Source organism: Mobula hypostoma, chromosome 25 (assembly GCF_963921235.1).
Source record: "Mobula hypostoma chromosome 25, sMobHyp1.1, whole genome shotgun sequence".
Taxonomy (NCBI): Eukaryota; Metazoa; Chordata; class Chondrichthyes; order Myliobatiformes; family Myliobatidae; genus Mobula; species Mobula hypostoma.
In genome coordinates, this window is record NC_086121.1 from 22,936,812 (window position 1) to 22,948,837 (window position 12,026).

The 12,026-nt window shown below is 39.2% G+C and overlaps 1 protein-coding gene across 1 annotated transcript in view; it reads right to left on the reverse strand.

Annotated features, from left to right (window-relative positions):
• The window catches only part of ssu72 (SSU72 homolog, RNA polymerase II CTD phosphatase), an 81,447-nt gene that overhangs the window by 55,476 nt on the left and 13,945 nt on the right, over nucleotides 1-12,026 (reverse strand). Inside the window, exon 2 of the mRNA XM_063033233.1 lies at nucleotides 9,424-9,567. Coding sequence (XP_062889303.1) covers nucleotides 9,424-9,567 — 144 coding nt within the window. The remainder of the gene's footprint in view (nucleotides 1-9,423; nucleotides 9,568-12,026) is intronic.

Consider the following 12,026-nt stretch of genomic DNA (forward strand, 5'->3'; position numbering starts at 1 on the left):
AATTTTCATTCAGTGAAATTTACACTCCTTGTAATTTCACGATTGGGCACCAAGTATCATTCAAACATACCTACAGTGCGTTGCCTCCAAGGTGAGTATAATTGAGTTCATGATATTTCCTGAGATCAGGACAAACATGATGCAGGAAACAACCTTGTCAGCTAATAAAAGTAAACACCCCCCACACTGAACTCAAAGTTCAATGTTCACAGTAAATTTATTGAAGTATATACAGTGTCTATAAAAAGTATTCATCCCTCTTGGAAGTTTTCATGTTTTATTGTTTTATAACATTGAATCACTGTAGATTTAACTTGACTTTTTTGACACTGATCAACAGAAAGAGACTCTTCCATGTCAAAGTGAAAGTAAATCTCTACAAAGTGATTACAAATATAAAACACAAAATAATTGATTGCGTAAGTATTCAACTCCCATTAATATGACATACCAAATCATTACTGGTGCAGCCCATTCGTTTTAGAAGTCACATAATTAGTTAAAGATCTGTTTTTGGAGACCTGAGTGCAGTCAAGATGTTTCAATTGACTGAAGTTCCATCTGCTGGCGAGTCAGTATCCTGGCAAAAACTAACCATGAAGACAAAAGAACACTACAAGCAACTCTGTGAAAAGGTTATCGAAAAGCACAAGTCAGGAGATGGATACAAGAAAAGGAAACTATATGGCACAGCTGTAAATCTGCTTATAGCAGGCCGTGCTCTAAAACTGAGTGACTGTGCAAGAAGGAGACTAGTGAGGGAGGCCACCACGAGACCTATGACAACTCTGGAGGAGTTACAAGCTTCAGTGGCTGAGATGGAGAGACTGTGCATACAACAACTGTTGCTTGGGCGCTTCACCAGTCACAGCTTTGTGGGAGGGGGGGAAAGAGAAAGTGACTATTGAAAAAAAAACTCACATGTAATCTCGGCTTGAGTTTGCCAGTAAGCATGTGGGAGACTTTGAAGTCCGCTGGAAGAAGGTTCAATGGTCTGATGAAAACAAAATCGAGTTTTTTGGCTATCAGACTAAACACGATGTTTGGCACAAGCCAAACACAGCACATCAAAAACACACCATTCCTAGTGTGAAGCATGGTGATAGCTGCATCATGCTGTAGGGATGCTTCACTGCAGTAGGCCCTGGAAGGTTCGTGAAGGTACAGGGTAAAATGAATGAAGCAAAATACAGGGAAATCCTGGAGGAAAACCTGATGCAGTCTGCAAAAGAAATGCAACTTGGGAGCGCAAACAACAGGAATTCTGCAGATGCTGGAAATTCAAGCAACACACATAAAAGTTGCTGGTGAACGCAGCAGGCCAGGCAGCATCTTTATGCTGCCGGGCCTGCTGTGTTCACCAGCAACTTTTATATGTGTTGCAACTTGGGAGATTTGTTTTCCAGCAAGACAATGACCACAAGCATAAAGCCAAAGCTACACAGGAATGGCTTAAAAACAAAATTAATATCCTGGAGTAGTCAAGTCAGAGTCTAGACCTTAATCCAATTGAGAATTTGTGGCTGGACATGAAAAGGGCTGTTCACTCACGATCCCCATGCAATCTGACAGAGCTTGAGCGGTTTTGAAAAGAATGGGGAAAAATTTCAGTGTCCCGATGTCCACTGCAATTTATATTTGTAATTAATTTAGATAGTTTTGTAGTGACCTGTTTTCACTCTAGAGACAAAAAAGTCTTTTACTGTTGATCAGTGTCCAAGAATTAAATCCCCTCTGATTCAATGTGGTAAAACAATCATAAACATGAGAACTTCCAAGTGGTGTTGGGGGGGGGGAATACTTTTTATACGTACTGTATGTGTCACCGTATGCAATCCCAAGATTAATTTTCTTGCAGGTATACTTAATAAATCCATAATAGAATAATACCAATAAAGCCACACCAACTTGGGTGTTTAACCAGTGTGCCGAAGATAACTGTGCAAATACAAAAAGAAAGAAATAATAATTTTAAAAAAGCAATAAATATCGAGAACATGAAATGAGTCACCAAGAGCGAGTCCACAGGTTGTGGGAACATCTCAATGATGGGCAAGTGAAGTTATCCCCTTTGGTCGAAGAGCCTGATGGTTGAGAGATAATAACTGTTCCTGAACCTGGTAGTGAGTCCTGAGGCTCCCATACCTTCTTCCTGATAGCAGTAGCAAAAGAGTATGATCCAAGTGGTGGGTCCCCGATGACGGATGCTGCTTTCCAGCAACAACACTGCAGAGATTTGCTCAATGGTGGGGATGGACTGAGCCATATCCACTACTTCTTGTAGGGCATTTCTATGCCAAGCTGTGATGCAGCCAGTCAATATATATCCACTACACATCTATAGAAGTTTGTCAAAGCTTTAGATGTCATACCAAATTTTCACAAACTCCTAAACAAATAGTGGCACTGCCATGCTTTCCTCATAATTGCACATACAAGCTGGGCCCAGGACAGGTCCTCTGAAATAATACTGAGGAATTTAAAGTTGCCAGTCGCTTTTTGTGGGTTCACCCTCCTGAAAGTTGATCAAACGGTCAGCCTCAGAGACTGACATCACAGGATCACAGGGGCGATGGTTCATGATGGGTCCTCCGGGTTTCGACAGTCAAAGCAAGCACAGAAGGCTTATCTGGAAGCGAATCCTGTTGTCACTGTGTCGCTTCATTTTACTTTAAAGGAGGTGATAACATTCAAGCCCTGCCACAACTGTCAAGCATCCTTCGTTGATTCAAGTTTAGCCCAGGCTTGCCACTTCGCCTGTGATATGGCTTTATGGGAAATTGTACCTGGGCCTCATAGTTGCCAGAATTGAATGCCTCTGATCTGGCCCTCTGTAGATTGCAGATCTCATGGCTTATCCAGGGCTTCTGGTTGGGGAAGGCCGAATGATTTTGTGGGGACAGGCTCATCTACAACCGCTTTTATGAAGTCTGTGACAACCACGGAGTATTCAGAGACCCACAGATGAATCCTTGAACACCACAGTCCACCGACTCGAAGCAATCCCACAGCCACTCTTCTGTCTTCCACAACCACCTCTTTATTGTCCTAGCCTCTGCAGCTTTGTTCTTTATCCTCTGTCCTCATGCAGGTAGATGGATGGACAGCCAAGTGTTCAGATTTACCAAAATGTAGTGCCAGCAGGGAATGACAGGCATTCTGTACCTTAGTATCACCGTGGTCTAGTGTGATGGGGAACCTGTAGTGTTACAGGCTATATGCTGATGGTAATTGGGTAAGGATTTCTTTAAACAAGCCTTGTTAAACTAAGTCCCCAACTATGATTTGAAATACGCCTGGATGGATTTTTTTTTTTTTGTTTGGAGACAGCATCATGTAGTATCTCAAGCACTTGATTATAGTCAGTGTTGGTGGTATATAAACTCAGGTGAGGATCACTGATGAGAACTCCCTTGGTAAATAGAATGGATGACATTTAATCGTTACTTGTCCAAGGTCAGGAGAAACAAGGGTTTGACAACACCGCCATATAGGAACACCACCAAGAGATTACCATGAAACACACAACTCCATCTTTTGGCTTTTCCGAATCAGCAGTTCAGTCCATACTGTGAATTGAGAAGCCTTTGGGTCTGATCACTGCACTTGTCATGCTGGAAGTCATGTCTCAGTCAAACATAGAATACAACAGTCTCTCATTTCCCTCCAATACAGCACTCTTGCCCTCAGGTCCTCAATTTTGTTCTCCAGCAACAGCACGTTTGCTAACAAACTGCTGGAAAGAGGGGGTCTCATTCCTCTGTTTTAGGGTGGCTTGAAGTACCCACCCCTCCTACTGTCTTGCTACCAGCCATGGCAATGAACCTTCATCTATCTAAAGATGCCGTACCCGCATGCCTGAGAGTTAAGTCCGCTGTTCATGGAATCTGTAGCTCATTATGTCAATTCAAAAGCATGTTGCTTAAAGGGAAATTACGTGCTGTACACTGCAGTGAGAGAAATTCAACTTGGAAAGGTCACAGGATACTAAAGGCACAACATTCCCTGTGTGAGAAGCTTCAATATCTATCACATCCTCAGTAGAACCACAAATCCAAAGGACATACCTGACCAGAATAATGACAAAATGGTCCCAGCACCTCTTGTAACTGAATCCTGGACTTAACAGAAAGGCCACATTCAGTCCGTGTGGGCAGCAACGTCTGAGCACTGGCGCTCACCAGGGCCGCGTGCTCAGCCTGCTGCTGTTCACACTGCTGACGCACGACTGTGTCGCAGGATTCAGCTCAAACTGCATCAAGCTTGCAGATAACGCAACAGTGGATGACATGTCAGAGTACAGAGAGGAAGTGGAGCAGCTGGTGGACTGGTATGACAAACCCACTCAAGTCTGAACATGGAGAAGACCAAGGAAATCATAGCGGACTTCAGGAAGATGCAGATGAACTACTCTCCATCTGGTATGGCAGCAGCTGAGCATCGGACCACAAATCCCTACAGAGGACTGTGAGAACAGCTGAGAGGATCATAGGGTTCTCCCTACCATCCATCAGGGACATTTATTAGTAGCGCTCTATGCGCAGGGCCCTTAGTATCATCAAGGATCCCACCTATACATCCAGCATCCTCTTTGACGTTCCACCATCAGGCAGGAGATTTCAATGCATAAAAAGAACAGTCAGGCTGGGAAAGTTTCTTCCCTCAGGCCACTAGGCTTCTGTACTCCCTGCCACATCACATTCAAAGTGTCAGTTAATCTGTTCTATACCTGAAAATATTTAAATTGTGCACTTTACTTTGTTAAAGTATGCATAATTCATCTGTGGATCTTATCCTTATTTCCTCAGTTATTTATGTTCTATGTGTGTTATGTGTAATACTGTGCTTTACATTTACACCCTGGTTCAGAGAAAAGTTGTCTCATTTGATGGTATACATGTATATAGTTAAATGACAATAAACTTGACTTGAAAAATATCAACATGGAGGAGAAAACATACTGGATTTTACTCCAATCATTCACTTGGGAAGTGAGGACTGGTTGGAGAATAATGTCACATGTCCATGGCACCACCACAATGTCACAAGCGTTCTAAATGGTACTGCATTGGCAACCATGAAGCAATGTAGCTCAATAAGAATTCTGCTAGAATTCCATCAAGCTTAGGGATGAATTCTAAATTCTAAATATAAATCAGAAAAACATGCAATACTACAAAGAAAATCCAAAGCTATTGGATCTCAACAAAATTCTTCAGGTTTGCCAATCCAATAATGATTGGTGGACACAACATTTAGCAACTGATAAGAGGACGTGACCAACAAACATGATCTCTTCAAATGTGAAATGTAAAAGATAATACTAATGCATTTAGAAACATCTTAAGTCAAAAGTGTCAAATGGGTGACCTATCTCTTCCGCCACCTGAGAGGCACGTTGTGATAAAGCAATTGATTCGATACAGCGATTGCTGTACTCTGCCTTGTACTTCAGGACTACTTTTTAGTAACAGCATCTACCAGATAACAGGAAAACAGGTCAGGAGTATCCTACCTGCAAAGCACAGGGTGTCAATATCTCTGAAGATCTACCCTGGACTTAATATTATTGATGCAATTATGAAGAGGAAAAGCCAATGGCTATACTTCATTAGGACCTTGAAGAGATTAGTATGTCACCAAAGATTAACAAATTTCTATAGATGTACTCTGGACAGCATTCTACCTGGCTGCATCACCATCTGCTACTGAGAGGCCACTGCACAGGATCGCGTAAAAAGCTGAAGAGGGCTGTAAATGCAGCCGGTTCCATCACAGTCACTAGCTTCCCCACCACCCAGGACATGTCCTCTTCTCATTGCTACCAGAGAGGTACAAGAGCCTGCAAACAGTTCAACATTTTGGAAGTTTTTTCCTCATGCCATTAGATTTCAAAAGACAATGAACCTATGAACACTAATATATATATATATGTGTGTGTGTGTGTGTAAATGTGTGTGTAATATATACACACACACACAAACACGTAATCAGATTTATAATCACTGAATTTGTTGGCCAATCAAATTTCATGACATACGTCAGTGATAATAAACCCGGTTTTGATCAGCTACAGATCAAATACTGTATTTCCTTGAACTCACAAACCCCTTATCACCACTTACACGACTGACGGGAATATTCTCTACCAGTAAAGCACAGACAACAGCCCAGTTGACCAGCACCTCTTCTATCACCCTAAATATTCAATGCTCATCATATGGTTAATATGCAGCATCTTCAAAACCATTCAGGACTCATGGGAAAACCACCATCTAAAAGTTCATCTACTTTACTCATTTAATAATAAACATCCCCATTCCTAAATAGTGGAACTTGCTTAACAATACCTTAAAAGGGTTATAGCAGTCAAAAAAAGGCCCACCACCACAATGACCAGCTCAAGTAGAGATGAGCATTAAGTGCTGGCCTTGCTAGCAACAGGCCTTTCCTCAGAATTTAAAAATTAGGAGTATCTGCTTCAAACATCCCAGAGAAGAGTTATGATGGGATCTCATGGAATAGGTCCATATCATTTTTCAAATAATCCAATTTCATAACTTTGTCACATGCCTAAATACCAATAAACTGAACTTTAAATGTTGTATCAGCAGCTTAATTTGCCCATTCTGTACAGCTGCTTTCTAACCCTTATTAAAGTACAATATTCTGCCCATATTGTGACAAACGTGCACTTCCATACAGAGCAGAGTGGTTTAGTTTATTACCAAGTTTCAATTGCAGTCAAAAACTATACAATCATTACTTTTGGTTGTGAGCGTGAAGAGCTTACACATTGTTACAGACAAGTTGCTTAGAGCAGTTGGAATCCTTAGTGTAAAAACCACATCTTCAAGGAACCAATGGTACCTCCTGAAGCATGCACCTGGACATCACAGCCACCCATCCTGAAAAATTACAAAAACCAGCAATTAAACAGTAATCCCCAGTGCACAATACAAAGTGGAACCCAGGAAAGTACACATAATTGTGGTGGAAACCTATTCCTACCACAATAAATGTAAGGCCTACTTAAATCCAAACTTTTCTATAGAATGTATGGCCAAGATAGGACATCCTCCAATGTCTTTCCTACTTTAGAAATATGCAAAGATTAAATGAATCCTGCATCTGACTTGCATGAACCACTGAAATTAGCAGATGTTCTATAATTAAAGCCCGACAGCAAAGCAACTACAAAAAAACTGCTGCGATTCTCCAGGCCAAAATAATGAACAAAGCTCAAGTGCCAGATTGCCAAAGCAACATAAAATTAGAAAACAGTGTCTTGTTGTATTTCAGCGTGATTGTATTTGGTTCTCTCCGTTTCCAAAGTATGTTGTTGATATTTGATACAGTTTGATAACAACAAAGAGAAAAGCCTTTCAATTTGTTTTTAGTTTTCAATGGCAAAATCTAATTTAAATAAGATACTGTAAAGTTATGGAATGGGTGGTAATCCAAACAAGCTCAACTGAAGTATTGTATATTGATGCTTTAAATGCCTGTTTAAATGTCACTTGGTTAAAATAGCCAATATAACACAAATGAACTGTAGAAGAATCGGTACTACAAAGATTAAATTAAACCCATTTAAGGCTCAACTGCTCTTTTAATACTTGACCTGCGCTATTTAAATACACAAAACAGAGTCACTTCTTGTTTGTACTTTAAGAAGTACTCAGTGAACATTATTGTAGAATTGGTAAAATGGCCCAAAAAACATGTTGAAGTAACATAGTTGAAAAAAACCCAATCATTTCCTGCTTATAACACAATAAATTTACTACTGTTTAATCCAAAATCCAGGTATTAAAAGTAGTATAGGTGCTATTAAATCCATCCTAACAGAATAATTATTCCCAATGATTCTGGGTTGTTGACTTTAAATCCAGACTTTAGTAGTTAGCCATTAGCAAATAAAATAGCAAGAAAACCTCCATCTTCAAAACAGATGGCGATAGCCAAGGAGATTATAGAAACCTCAAAAATAAAATGTTGCTTCTGCAAACAAAATATTAATGCAACTAGAAATAAAGTACAGAAAGTAAACTGTTAAGAATTGGGGAGAACTGTTAAGTTTCTATTTTACAACTTCAAAAATGTTAAGTAATGTCTTGGGCTCAAGCCAATGACTGCTTAAGCTTGTACATAAATTGAGTTGACCCAGCAAATCTAAATATACCTACTATGAATAGATTAATACATTAAATTTACAAGCTGCTCTCACCTTACAACCGATGTGAAAGCCAGGCATTTGGGCAGAGAATTACTGCAATACTATACTTCACCTCAATAGCTTAAATTTTGCATCAGTTGTGGCTTTGCTGGCAACATCCGTGTCTCAGACATAATATTGCAGACTAATACTCTCATCAGTGCTGACAGCACTACATTGCTGAAGATTCTATCTTTTGTATGTAATAGTAATAGAGGACTCCGTCAGCCCAGCCAGATGTACTGCGGAGAATTTATTCCTGGAATCTTGGCTATATTCATCCCTCCGTGAGCATTATTACAAAAGATTTCCTTCTCATCATACTGCCGTTTGTGGGAAAATTGCTGTGCATAAAATTAGCTGCCACATTTCCTACATTATAAGTGACTACACTTCAAAAGTACTCCGCTGTAAGTGCTTTAAGTCATGCTAATGTTGTAAAAATCACCATATAAATGTAAGTAATTATAATTAGGACTAAGAATTTAACTCAAGGTGAAAGAAATGTGGAAAGGCAGGATTGCCCTTAACTTTCTTTGAAAAGCAAATCACATCATATTTCCTACATTAAGAATGCTGCACCTTGGAGTTCTAAGATCATTTAATTCAGATGTACTTTAGTAGAGTATTTAAGGACATATACATCACTGTACTGACATCAAATATTTCAGTCCAGTAATAATGTCTCTTCTATTATTGTTTTAATAAGCTTCTTCCAAAGAAGCCTTCACAACAGATCAGGCTGCTCATTTTCTTTTAGGGAAAAAAAAAGCATTTATTACTAGAGTTAGATCACATAGCACTCTAAAATGGCCATGATCATGCTACACCTGAATGAAGAGGGATGCCCAGCATCCAAGACCCTATCACTTCTGTTTGAGTGATTTGTCTAAACTAGAGCTGAAGTTGGAAATTAGTGGTCCTGCAGCATCTGCTGCTACATAACTACACACATGTATCCTTACCAAACAGGCACTTCCACTACTCAGTTAGGTGTACTTTGTAAAACTCTTCCATTAATTGGAACGCTTTATACAAGGAACTTAACAAAGCACTAGAAGGTTCAAAGGACCTAACTCACCCTTGACACTATTTTCCTACTGTGAATTTACAAAACTGTGGTATGTCTCCCCACTACAGTAAAAATGCAAACACAGACACCTTGGAACCAGTGGCCTAAAAACACAAGAGTGCCTTATGGATACAGTTCTTTGTCTTTCCTAATGAGATCATTGTACATCTGATCATATGTAGTTTTGAAATCGTATATATTTGGCTTGTCCGGAGCAGGTCCTGGTAGCTTCACGTGCATTCCCGTACCAAACGATCGAACATTGAAGCCTTTTTTGCTGCAAAAAAAAAAGAAAACAATTTTAGAATTAAAGTATATTAGAAAAAATTAATCATTTAAAATTATTTTTTTTAAATCACTGTACAAGTACATTAGAATCTAGAATGTGAGTTGTGCTTTTTATAAGACCTAGCAAACAGTATCTGAGGGACAAGTACTTTAGAATCTAGAACATGCCCAGATTCATCTTTTCAAATTATATAGTTAACTTACAAATAGTATACGTACATAATACCCTCTCCAAAGGTGGGGAAAAAACTCAAAAAGTTAGCAGGAAGTCCACTTCCTCAGAGTTTGCTAAAATCACCTGTACAAGACAGTTCTTCCATATCAATGAGATATTTAATTTTTCCACTCACCATGTACACTTTCCCCATTCTGTTTAGGGGAGAATACAATCCAGTTTGTTTTCAAGTATTTCTCTCATTCAAACATTCAGGTTTTACCCTTGTCCCCTACCACCCCAAAAGAGTATTTACTTTAAAACTCCATTCTAGACTATCTTTAAGCTGGCAAATGAAGCAGGCTTTAATAAAAAAAACATAAAATATAGCAAAATATTCAGGCCAGTCAAAATTTGTAGAAAGAAAAAAGGTAAAAAGGTGCTGTTTTAGATCGAAAATCCTTTGAATTGAGAAAGGAGAAATAAAGGTAGCTTTAAGTTACAAAGCAAGTAACAGGGGGGCCGGAAAAAGTTTGTGACATATAGAAAATCAGTATGTTTACCGCTTCTTTCTGTAGAAGCAGCCTGACCTGCTGAGTACTTCCAACTTTTTATTTTTGTATCGGATTACCAGCATCTCTAGCTGTTCCAATTTTCATTGAACATGTTGTGACCAGTTGCTCTGGAAAAACTGACATTCAGTCCCTCTCTGAAGCCAGTCCCAGATACGCTGAATAAGAAACCAGTCCATTGCTGGTGTTAAGCAGCAGAACAATTGTAAGCAAGGATCCACTTTTTGCAATCTTTGCCAAATGGAACTGGCACGGAATCAGTCACCGCTCATTTGCCATTGAGGATTCTTAAGTCTGTGGAATTGTCAGGAAAATGTAAACCTAAATCTTATTTTAAATAATTAATTTTATTTTTACTGTTTTGATTTTTTTTTGAATAGCAATTTAACAGTTAAAATCTGGCATAAAACCAAAGCTCTGTTCTAGCCTTTGGAGAGGGAGGTATGTGGGAGAGAGGAGGTTGTCTGTCAGCTCATTTCTCTTGCCTTATCAAGTCCAGATAAAAGCAGGAAGACACTGTGGGAGCCACATCCTACTCAACAAAGCTCAATACCTCCAATGTTCATAGCAGACTCTCATCACCTTATTTCACTTTCCAAGTTGATCAAAATGCAAAATAAATCGATCAATTTTCAGTACACTAGTCCCTCTTCACTAAAACACCTGCAGAATTCTTTAAGTAATCGCAATTTTCTAAAGAACAATTATACTTTGTCCTAATTGGATTATTTTTATTTCAACACTCCCACAAAAATAAATAGTACAAAAATTGGAGACAGCATCATATACATTAACAGTAAAAAAAGTCTTTGACTCACTTTGCATTAACTACAAACTTTAATCCATGAAATAGTTACAAGAGCACACAGCAATACCTATAATTTAAACCAGCTCTTTCCAACCTTCTCTAACACACCACAAACTTTTATTCTGCATGTCCAAAACTATGCAGCCAAGAAAGCACACAAAGCACCTCAAACATCAGACAGAAATAACACAGTGAATAAAAGCTGAAATTACTGCTATACAAGTTCAATGAAAACTGGTAATTCTCCCAGTGACCCTTACTGGAAAAAAGCACAAGATGCCAGACAATAATACCCAATTTGGAATAACAGCTGGTGAACAATATAGTCTTGTATGGAATAAAAATCACCCAATAAGCCACTGTACACACACATTCTAAAAAGGACAAAGCTACACAAGTCAAGATACATAGTACAGATTATACTGCATAGAAATAGATCCTTTGCCCACTGACCATCAAGCACCATTTTTGCCAGCTACAGACATATTCCATTTTATTCGCGCCAAACACTCAACTCTCTCCCCTCCCCCCTCCAGACTTCAGTCACCAACACACAAGGAGCAATTTATAGTGGCCAACCAGCATGCTTTTGAGATCCGGGATGAGACTCGAGCTCCCAGAGTAAACTCATGCTTCCACAGGGAGCAAGTGCAAACTCCAAACAGACAGTACCCGAAGTCAGAAATGACAGAGCACTACTAGCAGTGCCACTACATATTAAATGAATTACATTACTATCAATAATTCAATCTAGTTTGATGAACAGCTCTCAGTGACCCATGCCCATTCTACTATTGAAATACAGGGTATCCTATTAATTAGTTTGTGACCACAAGAGCTTAATATGTAGACACTGAAACATGAAAAATCCATTAGATTTTCAACCAGTCTATACAAGCAGTCAAGCAAAATAT